General features: G+C 41.9%; 1 protein-coding gene across 2 annotated transcripts in view; it reads right to left on the bottom strand.

The window, feature by feature from the left end:
• PPP2R2B (protein phosphatase 2 regulatory subunit Bbeta) overlaps positions 1-19,181 on the bottom strand; it is a 93,774-nt gene extending 74,593 nt beyond the window's left edge. The window contains exons 1-2 of one of the 2 annotated variants that reach the window (XM_035339024.1): positions 19,023-19,181; positions 18,804-18,881 (exon numbers count right to left, since the gene is read on the bottom strand). In XM_035339024.1, coding sequence (XP_035194915.1) covers positions 18,804-18,881; positions 19,023-19,032 — 88 coding nt within the window. In that variant the 5' untranslated portion in view covers positions 19,033-19,181. Of the gene's footprint in view, positions 1-12,341; positions 12,573-18,803; positions 18,882-19,022 lie in introns of those variants that run through there. The other variant, XM_035339023.1, reaches the window with a different exon arrangement.
• Between the last annotated feature and the right edge of the window lie 7,340 nt (positions 19,182-26,521).

Below are 26,521 nucleotides of genomic sequence, written 5' to 3' on the forward strand. Positions count from 1 at the left end.
CCCAGGAGATAGCATGGAGAGATGTCTGGTCCCGCTGCTCGTGGCCCTGCACACGCTCGCACCCCTCTCCCCTAAGCACATCAGGTCCTCGATGCAGACAACCTGCACCTTGGCCCAGTGCTGACAACACCTCTGTTTACAGTCAGCACTCAGCAGTAGTGTGAAGGCCTGGCAGTGCCAGGGAGCCAGCAGCATCCAGTGTCCCTGGCAGCAGCTCTAGGTGCAGAGCTCCCTCCCTTAGGGCGGGAGGAAAAAAAAAAAAAAAAAAAAAAAGGAAAAAAAAGCAGCCAGCAACACTGGAAATGGCTCTGCACAGAGACAAAATCTGATGAAGTACACAGGAGTTTGCAAGAACTCACTAACGTAAGTTATCGTACTGCAATCATACAATATGCATTGTCCAGACAATAGGTGGCCTACAACAGCCAGGTGACCACTATGCTGGAAAAGAGAAATATAAATAAATAAATAAATGAGCACTGAGCTATAGACTGGAAAAATGTATTACTGAATACCATGGACTTGCAATTGAAAGGAACTGCTGATTGTGAATAAATCCAGCATATGGCTTTACAAAGCTGATAAAGCATTTATTTCCCAAATATAGCAAGATCAGCCTATGATGGCCTGTTTTTCTTTTATAATCCACATTAGAAAATCATTTGGAGTATAGCATCATAGCTTTTTTATTGCTGTCACATAGTCACTGGTATAATACAAGCCTTTCACAAGAAGAATATGGTCTTGTATATGGTAATTACACCTGCACATCTTCACCAGGATATCAAAACATGTAAGTAATTACTGAAAGTTTTTTTGGTGATCTTGTTTCAGCAAAGCTGCCTGCAGAGAAGGGGAAGGTTAAATCTCAGACTATTGCTTTTGTGAATATTTTCATTGAGTCAATGTACTTGGACTTGTGGCCCTTCTTGCACTCTGCCAACATAGTAATTTGAAATTCCTAGAGGGGTTCAGCAAAGAGAGTACAGAAATGAAGAAGCTGCAGTCTATTATTGGGTATTTACCATCTAGCTCTGCCAACCCAGGACAGCAGTTGAACATGCCTCTAGCTCTTACCATAGTCACTGGGCTGTAACTAGGGTTTGTGCTGAAGGGCGGCCTCTGTGCTAATGGGGAAACCCCCTCACTGCGGGGCCACTGGGCAGGAGAGTGAGTTCAGTAATCCTGCCAAGGCACAGGATGATGATTTTGTGGTGAGAAAAATAGAGACTACTTCCCTGCTTTTTCCTTACAGGTCAGTCATCCTGACCAAACTCACCATCCTACCGTCCCCAAAAGTTCTTAACTGCATTTCAGTGCACAGAAGGAGAAAATGGATCTGCTCTGAAGCACAGACTCCCAGCCAGCTGCTTTTCCTCTTTCTAGCTGAGGTCACAGGGCTGCACAATCAGGTCTCTTCAGAGTGGGAGGATGACAGAAGGTACCTTTGTGCTGATTTGAGGACTAACTAAATATAGATGACACAGGAACAGTGGGAAGCTACAGCTGAATCCATCTGTAGTGACACAGCAGAAATATTTCTAGAGCTTTGGAAATATGCTCTTAACTATGCTCCTTCTTGTTGCTGGAGCTGGTTTGATGTGTAAGATTGCAGGAAGCATTAATGCTAGGCAGCCGGGAAACCAATGATTCCAATGTTTTTTGTTACAATCTCTCCTGGGCCTGGCCATCCTCTCCTGCGTGGGCAACCTCTGCTTTTGCCCAGCCCAGTGAGAAGATCTGGTGGAGGACTTTGCTGCCCCTGCCCAAGGACGCCTCCTCCCTCAGTGCCACAGGGAAGGAGCTACAGGTCCCCACAGCCCGACACTGGTGCTGTGTTGTCCCTCCTGGAGACACCAAGAGCTCGAGTGTGGAATCACAGTGAATGAAGCACAGAGGAATCATCCAGAACACTTTCGCTTACCTTCAGCTCTCTGCCCATCAAAATTCAGTGTATGAAGGAGAGAGACTTCAAGCTGAGTTCCAAATACTAACATCTTTCAAAGTGGCTTGCACACTTTTTCCCCCCACTGGAAGTGCTCTAAGGGCATTACAATTCAGATAAAAAATATCTTCATTCTGTGGCAAAAATTATACTGAAAGTATATAATTGCAACTATAAAGCTCTGTATCTGTGACAGCAGAAACAGCCTTCTTTCTCTTTTATAAATTCCTGAAGATAGTATAGAACAAAGTAAAACCCTGTAAGAATATATATATTAATAATGATATTTTTTTTCCACCCCTAAGAGGCCTTGACACAGAGGAGGAAAAAATACAGAGCAAATGCAATTGCCATAGCCAAGGAAAGGTATTTCCAGCTCCTGAGTTATTGCAACAAAAATGCAGGTGCACCAGTCATCCCTAATGCAGAAAACAGATCCATCTGCACCACTGATAAGTCTAAATACCAATAATTGAACCTGGCAGCCCTAGAGCTGGGCATCTTGCCAATTGGTGAGCAGCACAACTGCTATTAGAGCTCCCCCATCATATCCAGTTTGGGCAAAGTTGATCATTTCATAAAAGAAGTTCAGGCAGGGCCCTGTTCCTTTCCTTTCTCTCCTCTTTCACCACACCTTTGGTGCTGGGCAAGAGCTGACTCTAGTACCTCAGGAAGACCTGGACAGCACTGTAACTACAAGAGTAAACACAAACAAATAAATAGAAACAGACATAAAAGAAACAAGGCCTTAGGTTCTCTGGGAAGAGAAACTGTTTTCATATACTATATTTCACGTTGATGCCATGCCTAATATTTTGGATAGGGAATTTGCCAAGCTACAATCCATTTCTTAATGGCTGCACAAAATAACCTCAATTGTTGTCATGGAAAGAAAAGAGCAGGTGTTTGGATTCCTGCATGTGGTGCAAATTCTGATAAACATAGACTTCCTCTAACCTCAGTTCCTGATGTTCTTTTCTAAGAAAGAAGAGTTGATAAAACACTTGGACAGAATTTAAAGAATTGCTAGATCAGGGAATGCAATTACTGTAGAAAGCTCAATCTTAACTCAGTGTTCTCCTCCATCAGCATTAAACTAATGGCTTCTCTTCATGTAATTAGAGACTATTAGTGACACTAAAACATATCTGCATACATACACAACGTTACTGTATCTCTAATGCATATACCATTTTGTAGTATTAAAGCTGCTTCAACTGTAATGTACGTGGGTTTTACTCCAGGGTAATTCAGGACTTTAGTGAAGATCCCAGCTGCTGGTGCCTGATTAACTCAAGTCAAAGCCAGGAGAATGACTCACCAGAAAAATAAACACGCTTGTGATATGCACATTGGGAACAAAACTGACATACCAATCCTAAAGTATAATATTCATCATAATACCTAAGATAACATCTCCAGACCTGAACTAGTACAAAATTGGCTATTGAAGGTTCACTGCAGGCCAAGGCCTTTGGCTGTGGAGCCCTGCCATCCCAAGAGCACTCCAGAATGCAGACCTAGGTATGCTCTGCAAAGCACCTGTGCAGAGACAATATGGAAGAAGAGAAGAGGATACAGAAGTTTGCCACTGCTCAGTTTACCACCTGGTTCCATTTAACTGATGCTTTAAACACCCAGGATCAGAGGCTTTAAAACACTCTAAACAGTTGCCACACACTCTTCCCCTTCACTTTGGTATTGCTGTTTCTTCCAGAAAATTGATCCACTGATGTTAATGAAAAGAGAACTTACTTTCTGTGGTGACATAGAGCATATGAGTAAATAACTATTTTTATTTTTCACAGCAATTAATCAAAAATATTCCAGAGGATAAATTCTCAGCTTATAGATGCCTCCCAATGTAGAGTTTAATTTTAAAGTGCCTCTGGCTAAGCTTTCATCTTAAAGACCCCCCCTAAAGTGATAGCCCCCTAGCTTATTAAGTGCACCTTTGAGATTAGCTTTAAAATAAATTCAAAGAATAAATGATTAAACATCCTGGCCTTCACATCATCTCAGCTACTGCCTCCAAAAATGCCAATGCAAAGGTTGGGCACAAACATAACTGTAAAGAAATGGAGAACTCTTAAAGGCTTCAGAGAAAATTTACTTCAAGGATACTTGAACACAGGAATTGCTACATCCTTTAGTAACCTTTCTGAGGCCAGGTAATCATTCGCACAAGTACTCTGGGAATTATTACAGTCTCAAAACTTTTAATTTTAAAATGAAGTCACATTTTGTTCTCTAGAAGACCCTGAGATGTGCAAGTATCCAGGCATTCAGGAAATAGTCTACTTAAAAATTGTTTTCATTATTTAGTGTATTTTTTCACTAAAGCAGTGTGTCATTTTGAGCTAAAAGTCAGTTTCATAAACTGCATTGATTACTCAAGTGTGTGCTTATTACTCACCTTATCATTGAAAATTTTATGAATCAAACACTGGATAATGTAAATATTTAGTATTAATGAGTTGAAGGTGAAAGTATTCCTAAAGCAACAGATTAACTCCCTTAAACTTATCCCATTAAATGAGCTAAGTTAGCCTCAGAATTCTTATACCAAAGCAGACACCTTATGATCTTTTAGAGCTCAGCTTTTGTCAAAATAGTGATACTGAATACAGACCACAGGATAGACACTTGTGAAATGTATTTGTGTGACCTAGAAAGATGAACAGAGCCCTCACACACCTGAATACAAAGAGGTAAGGTTTAAGAGTACACGGAAGGACTCACCACATCCCCCAGGCAACTCCAGCAGGCTTGAGCAGCATCACACTGCTAGCATGTTCAGCAGTGCTTGTAACAGGCAGGTGTGCATTTTATGTGACCCTCACTGCACACAGAGGTGGTGATACCAAATCTGAAATGCACTGGGGTCAGGGAAACACAGGAGCTTTTAACTGAAGACCACTGAGTAGCCCTGTCTTTCAAGGAGCAGGGATCAGAATTAGCTTATGTGTTCCCTCATCTCTGCATGCACACTATACAATTTGGAAGTACATGTAATTCCTGAAAAAAACGTAGATATGTCTTATGTTTAAACTCCCCCTAGGGCAAACCTATACTGCTAGCGGGAGGAGAGCTCACTGCCACCGACAGAGCTCCCCACATACCTACATCTGATTTGTGAGCAGCAGCGGACGCGACAATGGGACTGGCCTGACAAAACATGCAGCACCCTGGTACCCCGCTCAGGATGGCTCCAGCAGGCTCTGCCCTCTCTTGGAGGGATGAGAGACAAAGGCTTTCTGTCCCCACACACCCAGTGGGGGGAGTGGGGCTGCGCTGCAGGCTGGCACCCACCCTCACCACACACAGACACTGCCCTGTGCCTCCGCTGCAGCTGCGGCTCATGCATAGCCCTCCCTGGGCACGGGCACCAGCCATTGTCCAGAGGCCTTGAAAGAAGCATTCAAATATGTAATATTTATCCCACTGATTTTATTTATTTATTTTTTTATCTGTTCATTCAACTGCCTTTTCAGTTCTTTTCCCTCACTCAGCTCTTGAGCACTATGGCCACAGATGTTTGGACAGTGGCTGCTCCGCACTCAGAATAGTTCACCAGAGCGACTGTTCAGAAGGAGAAAGAGCTGCAGGCACAGATCAGGACCAGCGGCTTAGAATAGAAAACGTTTGAGCTGCATTATTAGAGCAGCCACTGCTGGTTAGCAGTGGTGACAGCAGAACATGCGGAGCCCCCACAGAGGCCTGTCGAAAGCAGGTGACAACGTGCCTCCCTGCCAGCGGCTCTGCTGGTGATGTAGGAGGGGACCTGTGTGTGCCAGCGTGGCACAAAGCACTCAGAGCTACCACACATCTCTCTTTTGGGACAAGCACCCACCACAGATCCCAGAGCCACCCCAGGAGCCCACCTTGCACAGCCACCAGGCTCAGCTCTGCGCCTGCTGGGAAACCTGGACCAACTCCAGCAACTGCACGCAGCTGCAGCAGATGAACGTACCTGCGGGGCCTACCTGGCCACACCAAAGAGAATTCCTTGTCTTGGGCATGCTTTGTAATTGCTCTTACCCTAGGTTTTAACACTGCAAGGTTTACTGTACACTACAAATGACCCCTGGAGGAGAAGAAAGTAGGGAAAATGATAACAGTTTGACTAAAATGAAGTTTTCAGGAGAGTGGGATGAGGAAGGCTGACAGCGTAACATCTAACAAGCCTTCATTTCTCACCATCTGGGGTGCCATCCAACACAGCCATGACCATGCATGACAGACAATATTCAGCAACACAGGAACTTACAACTTCAGCCAGAATTCTTCTATTGTGCCTAGAAAATTGACCAAAGTAGGGGGACAGATTCATACAAAAGCACAAACGGAATTTGAGCTAACAGCCATTGACCCACAGATCATAACACTAACACACATCAGCATGCTGGAATGCAGTAAACATACAAGATATATTCTCTGCCAGGGACTGATGATGTTCTTAGCTACAGCACCAGTTCCCTTCCTGGCTATCCCACATTAAAAATAAAAAGGACCAACAAGAATAATAGAGTTCAGAAAGCTTTGTTTTGTGAATTTGACTGAACAAGATGAAATACAACATTATGATAAAGCCAGCACTGAACAATTCTTCTGCAGACTAAGTAGTGGAGACTGAATATCATTTTAACTTGCAGATAAGTGTTGTTAGCAATAAACAAACTGTAAGCATAAAAACATCTCAGCACTAGAACTGATTACCTGCAAAGGTAGTTATCTGGCATCCTTTGAGGTTTGACAAGAGCCCATTAAAAGTATCTGCTTTACCAAAATCTGTTGCATACAAAGGTGAACTAAGAGACCTCCCAAGCTCTTACCAGCCCTCCAGTCTTTTATCACATCTCTGTGTTTCCATGTTAACTGCAATAATTATCTCTTAGTATTGTCACTGAAGTCTAGAGAGAAGCAATATAACTTGCAAGTTTTCTCATGTATACTTCCTGCAATTCAAAAAAATCTCAAGTTTATTTATTATCTTATTGCTAAATTACAAGAGCCTATGGATCAGCTGGGTGGGAGTAAGATTCCAGACCAAATCTGTCATGTAGGAAAATATTATATAAGAATCCCTGTACTGCATCAATAGTACCAATAAGTACAGTTAATCATACTAGATGACTCTCAAGGGACTTCTCAAAGCCATTTTTTCAAATTCCTTCCAAAACACCATTATGAAGTTATCTTCTATTTATTCATTATCTGCTATCCATGTTGTCTTCTAGCCCTGCCCCAATATTTTGATCTCAGGGCAATGTGGAAAGATCTGGACCGTTGTATCAGAAGTCCCAATGAGTATAGTTCAAAATAGGTAAAAAATAATAATATCATCTCCCAGAAAAGCCACAAAATGACTAATTTAATAGAAGTGCCAGATACCAGCTAAGAGGGCAGTAACTGCAGCCATGATGATAACATAATAAAGACAGTAGAGAAGTTAACTAATGAGACTCAGACCCAGATAATGTCTTGTGGTAATTGTATAGCAAAGACTTTGTTTTCCATTTCTGCAGCTGTGATTCATGAGGGTTGTTTTTTTTTTTTTTCCTTGCCCACTTGTTATTCTCTAACATGAGTCACATTTGTACTATTTCTCCCTTATCATCTGCATTTGACAGCAGCTAAGATTAAGCATGGCAGGGTTTCCAAACCCTTCATTACAAGTGGTGGCTACTCCTTGTTTGTACTGCACAGAGAAGTCTGCTTTACCCTTCATGTGCATCTCAGTTTGGGGTATATTGGATGTCTCTTACTTGTATTTTTTCTATTTTCCAAGCAAGTAAAGGTCTATCCCCAGTACAATGTGACACTGTCTCTCTCCCACCACCCAAATAAAAGGAAAACTAGCCAGTATAAAAATTCCCCATTAACAATCACAAACTTTGTGCTTGCCCTTCTGCTGATCATAATGTATTACCCCCATAATTTTTTTTTCAATAAGCTCCTTGATTTATTCACTCTAAATTATTTGCACAAATAAAGAATGTGCAGGCGTGAGATGCAGAGTAATGCCACACTCCTGGTAAATTCTTCAAATCAAGAAAAATTGAGATTTGTTGGTGCAGAGCAAATACTAAGTTTATTGCTTGATCAATACTGCTTGTGCCTACTCACAGCACCAACTGAACTCCAGACCTTTGTCTCAACTTCTCCGCATGTGTTCAGCGGACACTTTCTTTAGTTAGTTTGCAAAAGTACATGAAAAACTTAAGGAAGTACTATAGTTTCTTATTACATTGTTATGGTGACTAGACTTGATAAAATAATATAAAACCTATAGCACGTATTTCTTCTGAGCCTAGTTTGAAATGATTCTTTTACATATGTTTTAGATTGCTTTGTGCAGATTTTTAGGAAGTATTTCTATATTATTGCAGTATTAAATTTACATCATTATTTTTCTGCCACAATAAAGAACTATCTAGACTTTAACAGTAAATTCAGATATTAGATGAAGTCTTTCATATGAGTCATTTACATTTTAATCTTTTAATATAAATTGCAGTGTTAGTGAATGAACTGAAAGCAGACATTTTTATTGTTTCCAGATTTGTATCTGCACCAAACTAATGCAGTGGTGCACTAGGACCCCACAACTGCAGCAAAGAAAGGCTACACTCAGCAGTGCCAAATACAAAGTGATTCCAGACCTCCTACCAGCTCAACCAATGTCAACTCAGTTGGAAAAAGTTCAGAAGTTACTGAAGATGTATGCAAGATGTTGGTCTGTCAAATGAATAATTCAATTAAAGATCTCCTAAGCACATTAACAGGTTTTAATGTTAAGAAATAAATATTACATCTAAACTTCGGTTGAAGCATTCAAAAGAATACTTCTACAGAAAAGCCAACTTTCCAAAACTGTGCTCAGAAAAGAACACAAAAATACATTTCTATTTAAGTTCTGGAAGATAAGTATATGTATGACTAAAAGTTTGACAATTTTGACCTCAGAACTCACTTCCCATCTTTGTGCTTGCTTCCTCATCTGCAGGAAAGGATATTGTTTTTGTAATTCAAAGGTGTTTTTCCTGAAAGTTACTTAGCTAAGGATTTAAACAATCTTTGATACCCTTGAGTTGAACATGTTGCAGAAATAATAATAAAAAGTCAGTTTTTGAAAAAAAAAAAAAAAAAAGCAGTTAATTTATTCTGAAGTGTTTTATTTTGTAAACACGCGCCAAGTCCACCAGATGCTGCAGCCCATCCACAGTTCTGAGCAAACATGAAACTAATATATATGTAGTTTTGTTAAGGTACTAATCATTCTACAATTTAACCCTTTTTCAGCAAATAATAAACATTAGAAGTCCACAGAGCACATTCCATATCAAAAGATATTTGGATAAATTTGCAGTGCAAACACCACCATGAGAACAAGGTAGAACCAAATAATTGTTTTGCGACTTAACAGATCAATAAATGCTTTTCTACAGCAATATTCCTCACTCAAACACAGTTCAGAACTAACATAAAGGGTCCAAATGGTTGACTCAAATTCTGTCAAACTCTTACCTGTAGCTTGACTGAATAGTATGTCTTTAGGTTTAATGGGACAAAATGAAGGCTTGGCATGCACTGGATTCCACATCATTTACTCCACAAACCCATTAGAGACATCATGGGTCCTGCAAGAACCTGGCACAGGAGAAAGCTGGTTTTGCTCTATAGGAAAACAGCATGCCCCTTGCCAAGAAACCTCATATACAGTGTGTTCTTGTCCACCCACCTGGATGCCATCCTGCACAAGGTGCTCTAGGTGATTCTGCTCAGCAGGGGGTTGGACTAGATGACCTTCAGAGGTCCCTTCCAACCCCAGCCATTCTGTGTTTGGCCTTTTTAGCCACTCAGAGGACTGAAGTAGGAGAAACACTCTTCCCTGGGTTGTCTTCTCAGTTCTGCTAGTGATTTAGCCTGTAACATAGTCATTTAAACTCTCCAGACCTCTGTTTCATCCTTATTTAATGATATACATCTGATAATTGGTGTAAGAAATATCTCTATACAAGATTCATTTTTTTTTTTTTTAATGTATTGTTTGCAATGGATAAGAATAGATAGCATGCCAGTATGGTATTCTTTCTTGAATTCTTTTTTTTCTTTTTTTTTTTTTAACTACTCTCATATGACCTCTCCTGTAACAGCGATGTCCACTTCTCCATTGAATAACTTATTCCAGTAGAGCAATCAAAAAATTACTTGTTTAGACTATCTTAAGGAGCAGTGCCTTTGGACAAAGTCAAAATGAAAACAAAAGAAATATTCAGATACTTTTTTTCAAAGAAAGAACTCCAGAGTCAGTCTGAATTGTTCTAAGGAGATAAAATGATCCCAACACATTTCAGAGGAAATTAAATAAAGCAAGTCCACGCTGCGTGAACTGAAATGTAACCTAGATAGATATAATTTAGCCTGGAGTGTCATAATCTAATGCCCTTTCTGTTCACTGAGGTAGCTAAGACACAGAAAGGATAAAACTGAAATTATTTCTGCTGTTTATGAGCTGTAAATTCAACATTGGTGTTCAAAGGAAGTAAATAAGACAGGCTAAATAAGTCAAGCTGAATATCAGAATTCACATCATCTTTCCCAGAAAACAGTTGGCTCAAGTGGAGATCCTGCAAAGGCACAGCACACCTGAATCATATTCAGATACAGAACATGTGCGTATCGTATATCAAGTTAACAGTAAAATCCTCATCAGTTGTCTCCTCTCTCTCCTTGTGTTCATCTTTATCCACACAAAACTCTCTCAGACACAAACTCAGGCCATTGACCTATTTGAGTATAGGGAGAACTGTTCCAGGGCTGCTTTCAAGCTGCTAATTCACGTGCTTTAAACTAGAGCATGCATGCAATTTCTTGTTTGCCACGGCTGTCCAACACCTCCCCAGAGCCCTCCCTCTTGACAGAAAACTTGCATCATGATTTAACTGATAAGAAGATGCAGAGCAGACTCTTCCTGAAGATCTCCCACCCTCCAAGACACACTCCCCCGTGTAGGTGCAGATCAACTGCCTCATTTATACAGCAATCTATTTCACAGGAATCTTTTAAGTAAATAACTGATAATAACATGGTGTCAAGTAGTCATTGTGATCACACAGGATGGCACATTGTGCACCGCTCAGAAAGGAAAAGGACTCTTGACAGAGGTATCTATCCTTCATACACTGCATTAAAGCTGAAACATTTTTCAGATGGAGTGTTTTACCAAACACCACAGAGAAATAGCTAATTCAACCATCAAAATTAAAGACTTCTGAAATACTCCAGTGTATGAAACACGGAATGCATTTCAAGCCACCCATAAAAATAGTTTCACCTGACAACATTAGGAACTCTTCTTAGGACCAAAGTGCAAATATCTACAAATCCTGCCCCTTTTCTCTATTATCCAAGCCTTTCACAACAAGGAATTCAATACTTAATATTAAGAATACCCTTGACTAATTTTGGAGGAAAAAAAAAAAAAAAAAAAAAAGTTTAAAGACTCAAGTTGGTACTTGAGTCTTGCAAAAGACAGCACACAACACCCCCAAAGCAACACTGGCAATATTGGCCCATATCCATGTGTAACTTAAAACAGGGTTTGGCTCCTAATTTCTTCTTAGTACCTTGGGTGTGGGTAGCACCACGTAAAGTGAGAAATACCTTGTCAGTGACTGAGTTTATCTCCCCAAACTAACTATGGCTAGGCCAAGTGACAGAAAGTGCTGTGACTAGGTCTAGGAAAGAAGCATTGATCCTGCAGCTCTGTTGGGAATGAATGTAGATGGTTCACAAAACTGCCCTATCGTTCACATGCAGCACATGTGCATGCAGTCATATCACAGCAGATTATACATTACCATGAAAAAGGACTCCCTATGAAATCTCAGATAGATGTAGACCCGATACTTTGCATTCCTGCCCACCAAACACCAAGTTCAAGTGCTGTCGATAACACCTCATTTATCCCAAAGAGCTGCACAGCTGTTTTGCTGAGACCTGAAAACAGGCTTTACTTAATCAGTGAAACAGCACAGACAACCAAATGCAGGAACTGCAGGAAATGATTTTTTTAATTTTCTTGGAAATATACAGATGGATTAAGAACCTCAATTACAAACTACACAAACTTGTAAAACAATAGCTAGAAAGTCTTCCCTTAAGCCAGACCTGGTGCTTGCTAGTTTGCAAAATTAGCTAAGACTTGATAGTAAAACAAGCACAGAAACAAAATCATTTTCTGCTAAGCCTCCAAATGCCTTTTAAGCTTTTTGTCGCCGCTTGAGCCTCCTGCGATCAGCAGCACCGGTAACAGCCGCTGCCGGCGGCCAGAAGCCGATTTCTGCCGCCGCGCCCCCCCACCCCCCGCGCCGCCCCGGGCAGCCGGTACCTTCCGTGTGGCAGCTGCAGGACAGGATGGAGGTGGCAGGCCTGAAGATGTACGACAGGTAACGAGAAAAGCATTTCATCTTCCGAAAACGGTAATTAAAAGAGGGTAATAAAACCATGTAAGGCTAAAAAAGAAAATCACTAAAAATAAAACGAAAACTTGCGGCAAGCCCACCTCAAGCCATGAGGATTGTTCCGGTTTCCAGACGGCCTACATGGCAGGGGCAGGGGCTCGGGCTCGCCGCAGGGGCTGCCCGGCGGGGAGAGGCCCCCGAGCTGCCGGCCCGGCGGAGCCGCCGAGGCCCCGGCCCCGGCCCCGAGGCGGAGCGGCGCGGAGCGGGGCCGCGCTGCTGACTCAGCCCCGCCGGGAGGCTGCCCCCGCTCGGCCCCGCGCGGCTGCCCGGCGGCGTTCCGCAGCGCCCCGCCGGCCGCCGCTCGGGGCCCGCTCTCGGGCGCATCGCCGCCGAGTCTCCGTGCGCACCGGAGCGGGCGGGCGGGCAGCCCAGGGCCGTGTACGCTCCTCGGCGCCGCGGCTCGCCCCGTGCAGGAGCGAAGCCCAGCCGCACGATTCCCGCACCCAGGGATTTCCACGGCAACGCCGCTTACCGAGGACGCGTTGCCCCGGCGGGTCAGAGCAGCCCGAGCCTGGAAGCTTCACGGCATCTCTCGCTCAGCCTTCCCGCATTCATGAAGTATTTTGAGAGCAGGGAGTAACCAGAAGATGAGAAAGAAAAGAAACGCAAAAACCCAACACCGCTCTTACAAGCCACAGAATGCCAGTTGAGCCGTACAATAAGGATACTTTTTACTATATTCTGGACTTTTCTGTAGCAGTGCTCTTAACCCACACTCCCCAGTACCCAGTCAGACTTGAGCTATTTAAGTGAAAGAGTTTAAAATCAGTCTTTCTAATGTTTTCTGCAACTGCAACACGGTTTTTAAGGCAGAAATACCTCACAGCTGAGTGCACTCCAAACTCGGCACCTGCCCTGTAGCAGCCTGCTCAGGTGCACGTAGTGGAAACTATCACAATATCAAGAGGGCAGACTGGAAGGATGTAACATGGAAAGTCGCTGATGCTCACGTCTCTTGTTTTTCTGATGTTTAATTACTCTATGGACAAGTATTTTTTTAGGACCAAATCACTCAGCACTGTTGCCTTGTGGAGCACTGAGTCAGTTTGCTGTTTGGTTTCATCATCCTGCTGCAGTCTAATCTTGCTGTCATTGTCAGATGGCAGCACAACTGTATTTTTACTGAAGAGATGCAAAGCACCTGTGCCAGTGAGGCTTTTCATTTCACTTTAATCTCTTTTTCTTTATTCAAAATACCCTCTCTGGACTTGTAAGGAAAACTGCAGGTCAGGGCTGCAAGCCACGCAAAGCCTTCCTGTTTAGGGAGTTGCAGTTGCATCACACAAAAGCGAAGGCTGCAGATTAACTACTATTGTGAATCACAAGTCCATCCCAGTAAATAGATATGAAGGTAAAAGAGACAGGATTTTATAAAGCACTCTTCATAGCAGCTACCCTTATATGTTCATATATGACTCACACAATGAGATTATTTAATAAACCATTCTGGAAACATAAACCACTATATCTGAAGCAAACACTGCTGTTTAACTGCACCCAGAAACCACATTCAGGTTTACCCTAGAAAGTGATAAACATCATCTCAAGTTGAAATTACATAGGAAAGTTAGGTGCAGTACACATGATTAAACGGTATCACAGATGCAAAAATGGCAATTACATACCTCTAATGATCAAAGCATCTCAGTTACCACTTTCACATACAGCAAATCCTGGAATAGACTATGATTTTCTAAGTAGTTAGTTGACTAAGATTCTGGAGCCAGGATATTTTTTAGAGAAGACTAGGCTACCCCAAAGCTACATCAGCTGAGAACAGTTCTGGGTAAACCATTCACCTTCTACTAATAAAAAAGAGCATGTATTGCTCTTCAAGTAACAACCTTCCCATCCTTAGCATGCTGCTTATGCTCTGCAGGTGCATATCATGAGAAGTCAGCGCACACTGTGGTTACCTGAGGATGGAATCTTCCGAGCCACATTGCCATACCACAGACATGGTTGTTCACTATGCACAGACCCACCTGCTGATTATCTGGTGTGGGTTTCCACACCAGCCAACACCCTACTACAACCAAGATTCTCACAGTTACAGTACCGAGTTTGTGCAACTCACTGTGGTAGCAGAGGGATAGAAGTTTATTCCACCCCAGGAAATTAATTAAATAAACTGTGTGGTATTGACCTGCTTCCTGTTTCAGGAAGGGAGAATAAAAATGACTGTCAGTCCAAATCCCTCAGCTGACCAGAAAGGGGCTCTCTTTGCCTCTGTGCTTAAGAGCCCAGAAAGAGATTTGTCCTAGGTCTGCTTCCTTGGTCACTCTCACACCTTCAGGAGAAGGACTACATTTCTTCCTAAAACCCTGTATCTCTCCTCTCTTTATGCCTGTCTTTTTAACTGTATGTATATAGATACACACACGCAAATACATATAATCCCTGTAGTTTCTGCCTCTACCATCTAGTTATGCATGCAGATACATTACAGTCAGAGGTTATTCCAGAGGGTCTGGAATAAATTCTATCCACACAGAGCTGTGCATTGACTCGCTTAAGGGTCACTCAGAAACTCAGAGTCAGCTTGAAATAGAAGCCATATCTGAGACCTACATTTAGGTCTGAAGTCTGTAAATGCTATGCCTCTCTTCCACCTTCTATGTCAATGTAAATAGCTTCCATTGTATGACAGGAAAAAATAGTTTTTTTTCCACTTGAAAGTAGACATGAACATTCCCTAAGAAAGAGATTAATTCCACCTCATTAAAATAAGTACAGAAGAAGGGCAATCATTATTGTGGCTTTGATCTATTTAAATATTTATAGTCAGTTTTTACGTTCCATTAACAAACTGAGTTTCATTTCACATGCAAAAATCAGGATATTTATTCAAGCTCAATTAGCAAGCAACACAAAAATGAAACCACAATGTAAGAACACAAGCCAGGCTCTGAGTCAGCTTGGTGAGCCTGCAGACAGTCATGTAACACTTCAATCTTTCATTTGGAGCTATTGGTTACACCTTTGGATGATATGGCAAACACAGGCAATTGGAAACAGATGTAATAAAAGTCTCAGGTGCAGTGGAAATGGCTGTTGGTCACAGCAGCTTACAAGGACCTGATGACATCCCAACTAAAATATTCCAGACACCAGGAAAAATATCTGACTGCATTACGACCATTTTAACCTAACCATTACTGTTTATGTGATATTTCTCCATTTGATAACTTTGCTGTATATATGTTTTACACCTGAATAACTTAATACGACAAACACTGAAGTGCTGAATGCCTGCATGCCAGTCATAAAGCCTGCAGCAACAGTATGGTTGTATTCTCACAACAGTGGTAGTTCTACACTGCGTCTTGAGGCTCAAGCATACTAGAGGAAATTTGACCTCTTAAGTTTGCACAAATCTGGTGTCTACACCTGATTGCTAATTCTCATTACATCAAAATAAGGCAAGATCTCTAAAACTGGTTTCCTGTTAGTAGTAATGAAATATAGTCAAAGCAGCGTGGTACACCAAAGAGAATCAGCAACATCATTTACTTCACAGTTAACATTGAAAGTACTGTGTTTGTTTGAGCAGCTGAAAGATGTCCCTGGCCTCCCATCTATGCATAAAAGATCTCATTCATCGAGACAGTTGTGTTAGAGAGTTAAAGAATCCATTAAATCACTGGTTTCATCAGGACAAGCACTACACATTATGATACCACATTCAAAGACAAGGAAAGCAATAAACAAGAAAAGAACAAAATGATAAAGTTTGTGGGTATCTCTGTTTGTGCAGGCTTATGCGTGCATGGAAAAGAGCAGGCATACAGAATTATTCTCTGCAATATTTTAAAGCCAGAACAACACTGCATCCAGCTGAAGTAGGCAGGGTTTTCTAAATTTAAAGATGCAGAACACCATAAACATAATAATAGCATCTCCTTTCAACTTACTGTACACAGCTGCATGCATTCCAATAATTAATTAAATTGTAAATTCAGGATGCTTGGATGTTAATCAGAGTTCTGAAGGTCAGAAAAGTGCCATAAACACTAGCATAAAGCTAACAAGTTAAAGATAAACTTCTGGTAAAGGGGAGGCATCTGTGATATCAACATACGTTTATGATACAATTTATGTGTATGTACATCTGTACACATACATGCCCATATTGTCATACAAACACAAACAAAAACAGTATAACAGCCAAAAGCTCAAACCCATACATAAAATATTCTCCAGAACTTTCTGCTCGGTCACGGTGAGGCCATTTGTACATGTTGATGAGATCTGAAAGACCAATTTGAAATTTTGACTTTTCCTTATGGGTTTCACTGAATATTGCCTTTAAAGTATTATCTATCAGCCTCTCCTGTTCTGTGACTCCAGGATACCCTGAGAAGAAATTGCAGGAGCCTTTCCTTGCCATCATGTCTCTGGATTCCTTCAAACTGAGTCTCAAAAACAGCTTATAGTCTTCAGTTGATAACTGTTTACATTTTAAAAAGGATAATGAGTAAGGAGATGCAACAAGATATTTTGTTAATCCTGAACTAGCAAATAAGTACTCTGGACCATTTAAAATGATTTTCAGATTCTACAGTAAAAGCTCAAAATACTTGCAAATGTTTTTGCAAAAAAATGCCTTAGTAAAAAAGTTGTTTGGATTTAATTGTAATTGGATTGCGTGTTTTTGTTTTTCCTAGAGATTTAACAATTGATAAATATTCTCTTGAGTTTTCTGTCCCACTTTAGTCTCTAGAGATTACAGACTGCAACACTCCTCTGTAAAAGGTAACATAACACAGTACTGCCATTAAAGCAAAACACATGACAATTCTCTACAATCAAATTCCCACAGGGAGAAGTCAGAGCTCTGCTATCACAGACTTAGGCTGACTCAGCTCTAAGTTTTACCAGACTGTGCTTTTAAAGGAAGCCTCACACCTCAGGAAATAGAACAAAACAAAAGAAATTTATTTAACGGGCTAACTCAATTCCTCCATTTATCATCTTAACATCCACATAAGGAGTTCTAAGCGGCTGCGCATTTAGCAACATTCTCCTGACACTGCTGCACTTCTCAGCAAGCACTTTCCCTGGCATTATTCTCATGTTCCAAACCATTGAGTTGGGGTGATGATACACAACTAATAGTGTCTACACACTGGTTTCAGGCAGAGAACATTGGCACAGTTCTGCCAGTGCAAATAAGTCTCATCGGGCAGCATCCTCACATGCTACGTGCCAGATCGCAGTCCCTCCATCATGTGGTCAATCTGCAGTGTGACCCCAGAGAACAGCTTATGTGCTCTGAAGCTTCAAACAAAACATGACAGATTTATGTGCAAATGCATAAGGTCACAGTAATAATGCAAACCATCTTGCTCTGCACATTGGAAGACAGAATTTCTCCATTGTTTATTTGGCCACTCTACAGCACAAAACCACTGCCTGTACTGGGAGGGTTAGGAGAAGAAGGATGTGATAGAGAATTCAGCTATCTATGGGGGTTAAAGTACATATAGGGAACACAATGTGAAATGGAGGGAGAAATAAATTAACGGATTCATAATGATCAATGCTGTAAAAGAATGGAAGATGAAAGTGTGAAATGAAAATAAGAACATGTAAAATACCCAGTATGAAGCTAAACACAGAAGAGTCATCCTATAGGAGGAACAGAACAGCAAGAAAACATTCAACTTTAAGGGCAGGAAAATTGAATGCATTTATTTCTTATCAATTGTGTGTGTTTTTTGCAATCCACATGCTGGCTAAACACAGAACGGGTATACTTGCAGAAAGAGAAATGCCTAAGTGATTTAGGAGCACAAATCACCCTGAAAGTTTCTGGGTGTGAAGGGGGATGTCTTGGACTCCTAAATCCCCCAACCACCTGTGCTAATTCCTCCTATACAGATATCTAAGTGTGCATAGTACAATTTATTTTAAATCCCAATACAAGAATGAGCAGCAAGTTAATACTTATGTCACCCAGAAACAGAACCCAGTTGATTCCTATAAAGGGTGTTATGGTGGGAGAAGCTGTCTAATAATTCGCTGAAACATTCATGTAAATAAAAGCTCAAGGCCAAGGGAAAGTTAGTTTAAAGACTATTGATACTATTAAACCAAATGCCTTCAAACAAATATTTTGTAGCAATAGCTAATATTAATTACCCACCTCTTTAAATGCACAAATACATAATGAAAGCAGAAGAGAAAAAAACTGTAACTTATCTCTTTGCCAGCAGTTTCACCCAACAGCATGCATACAAACACCCTGCACAATGGTTGAGGCAAGAAGTACATAACAAACAAGGTTTTTCTGATCACGGCAACAAAAAAAGGAAAAATAAACCTACCTTCTGTCACCCCGATATCAATAGTTCCTTTTACTTGACTAAAGCACCACAGTACATCCTGCATGAAGTTTTCAAATCCTGCCAAGGAAACATGCAGAAAGAAGATAAGATGTGATCACTTTTGCATGTAGCTTGCCCTTTTTTAAGAAAACACACACACACATATAAATTGGTACATAAATATCTGCAATCCCTGCATGAAGAGAATTATTTTCTCACCTGGTATCATTCTTCCATATAAAATGCAAAGTTAACTCTGCAAAACTGAGAACATTATGCCCGCATTATGAATTGCCTGTCTGTCTGTTTTCTCCATACCATGTTAGGGCTATTTCAAAAATGGTGCAATTGGAGTCAGTCCCCTCTACATCACTGGCAGCATCACAGAAGAGTCAGGAGGCCCTGTAGTCACAGCCTTTGTCACAGCCTCTCTTCATCAGAATGCTAATGGCCCCAATCATTTCCATCACTGTTAAAGAGAGAGTGAAACAGACAAAAAGATATCTACTGCTACCATGATTTTATTTTATTTTTCCGGTTTATGGAGTGTCTAGTTGTAAACTGCTTGGTGACAAATCCCATCAGAAGCTGCCTTACGGCGTGTCAGAATATTATCAAAATTTGCCTGGAATCAGAAGGGCACTGTAGTTGCTTTAGAAGAATACTGCAGTCATATCTATTGAAGGCACGTTAGTAAGCTGTAGCTCTCTCATGTTTTTGCTACTGTAGTAATACTTTGTTAAGACACTCCAAGAGGAATTTGGATTTTATCTACTGTTCCTCATTTTCTTGACAGCTCAGCTAAATTTGCCTTTATGTAATGCAGCTTTCACTATAACACAAAAAAATTTACAGCCTCAAAGGACAACTTGCTTCCTTTTATCCAAACACACATTTTATCTCAAAGCACTTGCCAGACAAGAAGAAAGAAGCACAATGGATCCACGAAGGCAGGAAATGTGACCTTATGCAAAGGAGAAATGTGGCACAAAAATCTGAGCATTTCACAGTGATCTTAGACTCAATCAGGAGGTCACGCTAGACACAACTCAGACTTGTTACTTCCCTGCAAAAGAAAAGGGAAATATGGGACTGGGAGACAATGCATAGCTAAAGATATGGACTGTCTCATGGGCTACCCATGTCCTTGCAAGATTTCTGTCTGTTTTTATTTATTTGATGATCTGGTTTTGTATATTAATAGTGGTCAATAACTATCACATACATTAAAAGAAATGTAGTCATTTTCAACACATAACAGATATAAATTCCAGAATGAGCTTTGTTGGAAGGCTGAAGTCAAATACAGTGAAAAATTGAAGTTTTAAGAGTATGAGAACATTTGGAGTCTGATGGTATGACACAGGTAGGTAAGGTTATAAAAGAATACTAAGTTTAGTGGGGCTCATAACTTAGATGTCCAAACAACTGGAACAGCTACAAAAATATGACAGGAAGATGTGAAACAAACAAACAAAAAATCTATCTACAAAAAAAAAAAATAAAAAAAATCTTAACATTATTGCATAAATTGAATGCCTCATAAATTCTGCTACTATATTGCAAAAGTAAGTAGAAAACATGATGGTTGAGAGGAGAAGTTTCATTATGCCCTTTCTAGAAAGCTCTTTTGCATTATTATCTTATTCCTTTCAGATAAACTCCTTAAAGAAAAAGGGGTGTGTGACCTAGAATTCTTCTACCTCAGCTGCCCATCTGATCACAGCTAACAAGATTCTGAAGATGGATTTTCGTGTTTTCAGGTACACCAGCTGCTCACAAGAGTGTAGCCAGGCAGGAGAGCAGGCTGCCTTCCTTGCTGGCTGCAGGCCCCTAAGCCAGCCAGAATTCACTATTGCTTGCTGCTCCTGGTTAAAAAGAAGGTTTCTCTGCATCAGATTTCTGGTTTTGTTGTTGTGTTTCACAAAAAGCAGAAATGAGTTTTTTGAAGAATTGTAACTCCCAACTTTCTCTTCAGACCTGGAAAGCTATGCCTTTTACACTGCATTTGCTGTGGTGAACGCTGGGCTGCTGCAAGGTGAATGGCCTCCTGGTAGCGCATGCTGGTGGTGGACCTGCGTGGCAGCATGTAGGTGGTGGACCGCAGCCCCAGGGGCAGATGGAGGGGGCACGGCTCTTCGCCCTTGCTGCTACGGTGGTGGGCCTGCCTGGGAGCACTGGTGGTGGAAACTTGATGTGATTCACATTCCAACTTGAAGTTAAGAATAAAGAGGAAAGTCGTGAAGTTCTCCCTAGGAGGCCATTGAGGAGCAGAAGGCAATGCAGAGCTGTGTTTTGGCCCTGGCTGCAGCAGCCCCAGCCCCTGCAGTGCGCAGCAGTGGTAGTATAGATAGTAGTATAGATAGTAGTATGTAATGCTGACACACTGAGCGTAAGGGTTTGAAAACTCAGCCACTTGAAGCTTCTCACTGTGAAAGAACAGTTTGGTAAAAACATTTGAGATCCTATCTATTTCACTTGTCACTGCTTACATGGTAGGAAATTTACAGTAAGGATCAAGTCCTAGTACTTTCAGACAGGGAAGTTTCTCACTGCCTGGAAAAGAATGATATATTGCCAGTAGGAAAAAGTACCATAATAGAAATGAGGAAAAGATTTAGGATTCCTCTGCATTACTAACGCACTAGTGTAACTCTCTTGCTGGGTAACATCCAATGTAAAGTTTAGGATTTATTTATTTATTTATTAAATGTTTAATTAATTTCTTAATTCTCAACAGAGAAATTTTGGAGTTTGAGGGTAGATTCATTTCCCAGAAGAAATGCAGTTTTTTAAAATCAGAAGATATTGATATTTGAGCAACCTGGTGTCCCTGGTGCTAGGCGTCCCTGCTCATGGCAGGAGTTGTGGAATTAAATGATCTTTAAGGTCCCTTCTAACCCAAACCATTCTGTGATTCTATGATTCTATATCAGTAAGATTTCTGGCAGGATTTCTCATCTTATGTGTGCCCAGTAGGCACTGCTACCTGCAATAATGCATCAGGAAGAACAAGAATCAAAGAAAACTACTTGAAGATGGTATCCCACTGGAAAACATTTAACCACAGCTCACACCAGAGAGGTTAAAAACGTTCCAGGGCTAAAAGGTCCTGGGTTTTGCCTGCAGAACAGCATCATGATGCAGCAGAAAGAGCTTGTCATATGTGTATTTTCTGAAGGGGAGATGAGGAGGAGAAGCGAGAGTGCTACATGATGCTCCTCTGTAGACTTCAGTATGTGAAAAGTACCCTGCTAGCACACAGGACATCAGCTTGTAGTCTGAGTGGGCCACCATCTGATAGATATGATTTTTTATATTTACATTTCCATTAAGGGAGAGGAAGGAGAGCTAGAACAGGTCGGGGGATTGGGGAGGGGAAGCAATTCTGGTTCAGGGTCAATAAAAGTTCTGTAGTAATTCTTTGCATTCTTTTCTCTAGGAAAAGTGAAATCATGTTTTGAATGGTATGCTTGGTTTTGGATTCTCCCTGGCTCCCTAGGGAAGTATTGTCATGAGAGTCATCTCTGATCTGCAGCAGAATTAAAGTTTTGGAGCCTTTGGGGTGCAGGGAGCTGCAGAGCCAGCTGTTCAGTCCTCCAGCTTCTGCTCAGAGCTCCCCTGGCAGTGTGCTCCATTTCCATGATGGGTCCTCTGAGATGTCACTGCTCATCTGGGACATGTGTTACCCAGCATGTCTGTAAAAGCCTGAGGACTTTATCAAATGATGTACTTTAACTTGCTAGTTTACCCTATCCCCCCAAAAAAAAAATATTGGTACTATCTTTTCCATAATGACATTTATTTCTTTGATGGCTGCCGGAAGAGGGAGCATTGCAGATCTTTTCTTTTTCTTGGGGGGGGGGAGGAGGGGGTGAAGTTAACCATGTTACTTCATTAACACTGCAGTTTCTCTTTTGCTCATTTTTCAGGTTAAAGTTAGTTGGAAACGCAAACGGAAAATGTGATGCCCTTCACAATGATTTCTTACAATTCTGTCACAAATCAAGACTAGAAAGGCAAAGAAGCCTCCAGTCAGTCTGATTCCCCTCTTGGAGATACTGGAGTGGAAAACGGCACTTTGCAAATCAGCTGCTGTGTCTCTGATGATCTGTCCCTTTCAGATTTGTTGCTTGACTCTTATGCTTGAATAACAGACCTGCCCTGGATTCTCCACTCATGAACTACTATTTACAGTGCCACAGTGACATGAAGCACAGAGCTGCATCTGTGACCCCCAGCTGCCTTGATCTTCTGTGCAATGTTCATTGCTCTCCCTCCCGGCAGCACCATACATCCCCAAGGAGTTTGTAGAGGTGGGCCATTTTGACATTTGAGGATGAAGTTAGTAATTGTATCTGTCAAATATTTACTAAGAAACTCTCCAACCCCTAACAGGGCTTTTTTTTTTTTTTTTTTTTTTTTCCATTGTGAGTTTATCCATCCTTGCCTAGAGCTTTCCAAAGCCTTTTACTCAAAATGCTTGGTGTTGGCACGGTTTTGCAGGATGTGCTGAAGACAGCGATGTTTTTGTGTTTTTGTGCGGTCATACACGAACCTGTGTCCTTGGAGAAGGCGTCTCCTCTTAGGAGACTAATCATTTTTCTTTTCTTTAGCTGTTTCGCTTTTCTTCAGCAAATCCTGCCTCTGACGGCTTCTACAGACCCTTCCGAGGAGCCACCGCGTTCCCTCCCGCGGCTCTGCGGGGACCCCTGCCGGCGGCGGGGCGGCTGCGGGAGTCCTCTGCTGGGCGACAGCTCGGGGAAACCCGCTGGAGCAGACCGCGATGCTCAACCTGCCAGCTTGAGGCGCGGCTGGCTGTGCGTGCCCGTGTCTCTGCCTTTGAACAAGCGGCCTCCCGTCAGAATGGCAAAGCATCCAAAACGTGTCTAATTCAGTAGAATTTGGGTGCTCGTGAAAGTGAGCCCGCTTTAACCGTAAGATGCCAGCAACGGATACCCAAATCTGATGTACAAAGGACAAAATGCTAAACACCACCAGAGGGCTACAGCTGAGATACGGATGCTGAGTATAATTTCAGTTCTTTCAGAGCTTATGGTTACAGGAAATACACACTGTAAATAATGAGGCTGAACTTGTAAGCCATTGCTAAAAGTGAGTTTATTACTTTAAATAAATAAATAAATAAATAAATAAAAGTAGTTGGCTGAATAGTTCCAATTAAAAGTTTTTTAAAATGTGTTAATTCAGTTGAGATAATTGGGTGTTTTGCTCTCTTGGTCTTTGCAGAGCTTTTGGGCTCTGTCATGTGTGCAAGGCAGCAGGTGTGAGGGGAAGCATTTTGGTGTGCCACTGACATCACAGAGCACACTTGATTTGTCGCAGACTTTCAAAGAAGGGAGACCAGCTTTGCCTCTTCTCCGTTAGAAGGCACCAGAGCTCTACCATCGAGAGCAGTGTTACTCAGGTGATACTAGGCAGAAGGGAAGCTGGCAGCGGCTGTTCTAGCTCGCACCACCTGCACCCCTTCCTGAGTTTCTGCTTGGCGTGGCTCACACAGGTATCCCACTGCCGTCTGCTCTCCACGCTGAAGCCTGCAGAAAATTCATTTCTGCTTCCCAGCTCTGATATGTGACCAGGAGCACACCTTCACAGGGTTCCCTGAGACGTCCTTGCACAGTGGGAGTCTGCAGTAGGGCAGGGTTTCTGCTGCTGCTGCGTACCTGAATCCTCACCTCCTCTCAGTCTTACACTCTTGTGTCTACTTGCTGAGAATAGTTGGTTTTGTTATTGTGAGTCAGTTATAAGAAACCTGCAGAAAACCTACACAAATGATTCTGACATCAGATTGAAGTGTGTTTTGGAGATGTAGCTGGTAGGTACACAGAGGCTAGGTGGTAGCTTCATTTGCCTTTCAGGCAAGTAGTTCTCTAGATTCAGCAGTGACATTTCTGGGTCTCATATATATAAGAGCATATATATCTCATATATAAGAGCAAGTCTATTTCCAGCATTTTCCTTAAATTTTGAAGTTGGACAAATGGGTGTCACTAGAATTGAAAGAAGAATGCAAGTCTGACTGCTGATAATAGGAAAGAGAACAGCACTTCATTATTCCCTAACCTGTCTGTACTCAATACCCCTTTTTTTGTGCAGTAGGTTTTACATAGGTAGGTGAATTAGTTCAGTAAATGGATGTCTGCTTTTGGAACAAAGTCTCGTTATCTATTCTCACTGAAAAAAAAAAAAAAAAATGCTCTGCTTAGGACATGCCTCATATTTTTGAGTTGACAAAATAAGAAAGCTCCATTTCTTTCTTAAGAAAAATGGGGGATTTTTTTTTTGCATTTTTTTTACATGTGCCCTCTTTTTTCTGAGATTGAGCATACTTCCACTGAAGGGGATTGGGCTCTCTGTTTACCACAGAAAATTAATCCCACGTCATCTTTCCATAGGGACTGAACTGAGCAGTGCATTTCTCCCTCCCTCCCCAGCAGCACCTTAGGAGCTGCAGTGGCACTGGAGCGTGTGGCCTGCTGGCTCAGTTGGGCAGACGGTGTCTGTTCCTCAGAAATGGTTTTGGGAGAGCTGCCTTCTGGGCCTCTAATTTGCTGTTTTTTTTGCCTTCTCTGGAATTCGACTCTTGTATTTTATTTCTGTCTATGTACAGAAATATTGAAGCTCTCCAGACAATCCGCTCTGCAGAGAACAGCTCTGAATCAATACTTTTGTAACCTTCACAGTTCTGATTCCACTCTGTTGTTTTGTCCTGGCTGCTGGTTTTTGTTCAACATAAAATCTTAAGAAATATTTACAAAAGACTTCTAATGACTTAAGCTAATATTTTTCAGATTTTTGATCAATGTTCCTACCTCAGGGCCACGTAATGATGAGTGTCCCCAGTCCACCTCTGCAGTGAATCTAGTCTCTTTCTTTTTCCACAGCCCTCACGTTTATTTTTCAGACAATTTTGTTTTGACCATTTGACTAAAATTCAGATCACTTTAGGGAAACCCAAGCTGTGTTTCAGCTCATTGGTTCTTCTCCAAATAATAAATTAATACGGTTAAAATTGGATTACTTACTCTAGCTGTCCTGGAGAAAGAACTGCTCTGCCTAGGAGCCTCAGGATTCTGCCAAGCACTTGTGAATGAGAGAAAAGCCAGTGTCCAATGAATATGGGCAACAGGATGAGAAATGTGGTCTCTGTCCTTTTACAGCAGCCTTTCAAACAGGAATGGATTTGGATGAGGAGAGAGATGTTCCCTCTGGGATTCGGCCTTGCAAACAGCAAAGTAACTCAGGCTGTCCTGCTCAACTTCACACCAAGAAAATAAGGGAGAAAGGCAGTGCTTAATGTTAGGGGATTAAGAGCTGAGCTGGGCTGAGCTCAGCACGTTGTAGGACAGACCCCTTCTCGAAGAGGGCAATCCCCTGATTTGAGACACAGTGCACGTGGGAGGGGCTTTCAGATCCTGGCCCTTCCCTTATTAAGAGCAATAAAAATCTGTGGCACCATACGAGTTAAAAAGTAAAACCCAGACTAGACAGCAACAAAGGAGACGGTTCACAAACATCTCGAATCGGCAGAAGGGTTTCCGCTGCGGCGGGATGATCAGCGAGCACCGTCCTTCCCCTGGGGACAGGAGATGTCACAGCAGCGCGGCTAAGTGGCCCTGATCCGGAGGGCGCCTGCGGACCCGCCGTGCCCGCGGAGCCACCGCCGCTGCCGCGCGGAGCAGCGCGGACCCCGGCCC

Source organism: Oxyura jamaicensis, chromosome 13 (assembly GCF_011077185.1).
Source record: "Oxyura jamaicensis isolate SHBP4307 breed ruddy duck chromosome 13, BPBGC_Ojam_1.0, whole genome shotgun sequence".
NCBI lineage: Eukaryota > Metazoa > Chordata > Aves > Anseriformes > Anatidae > Oxyura > Oxyura jamaicensis.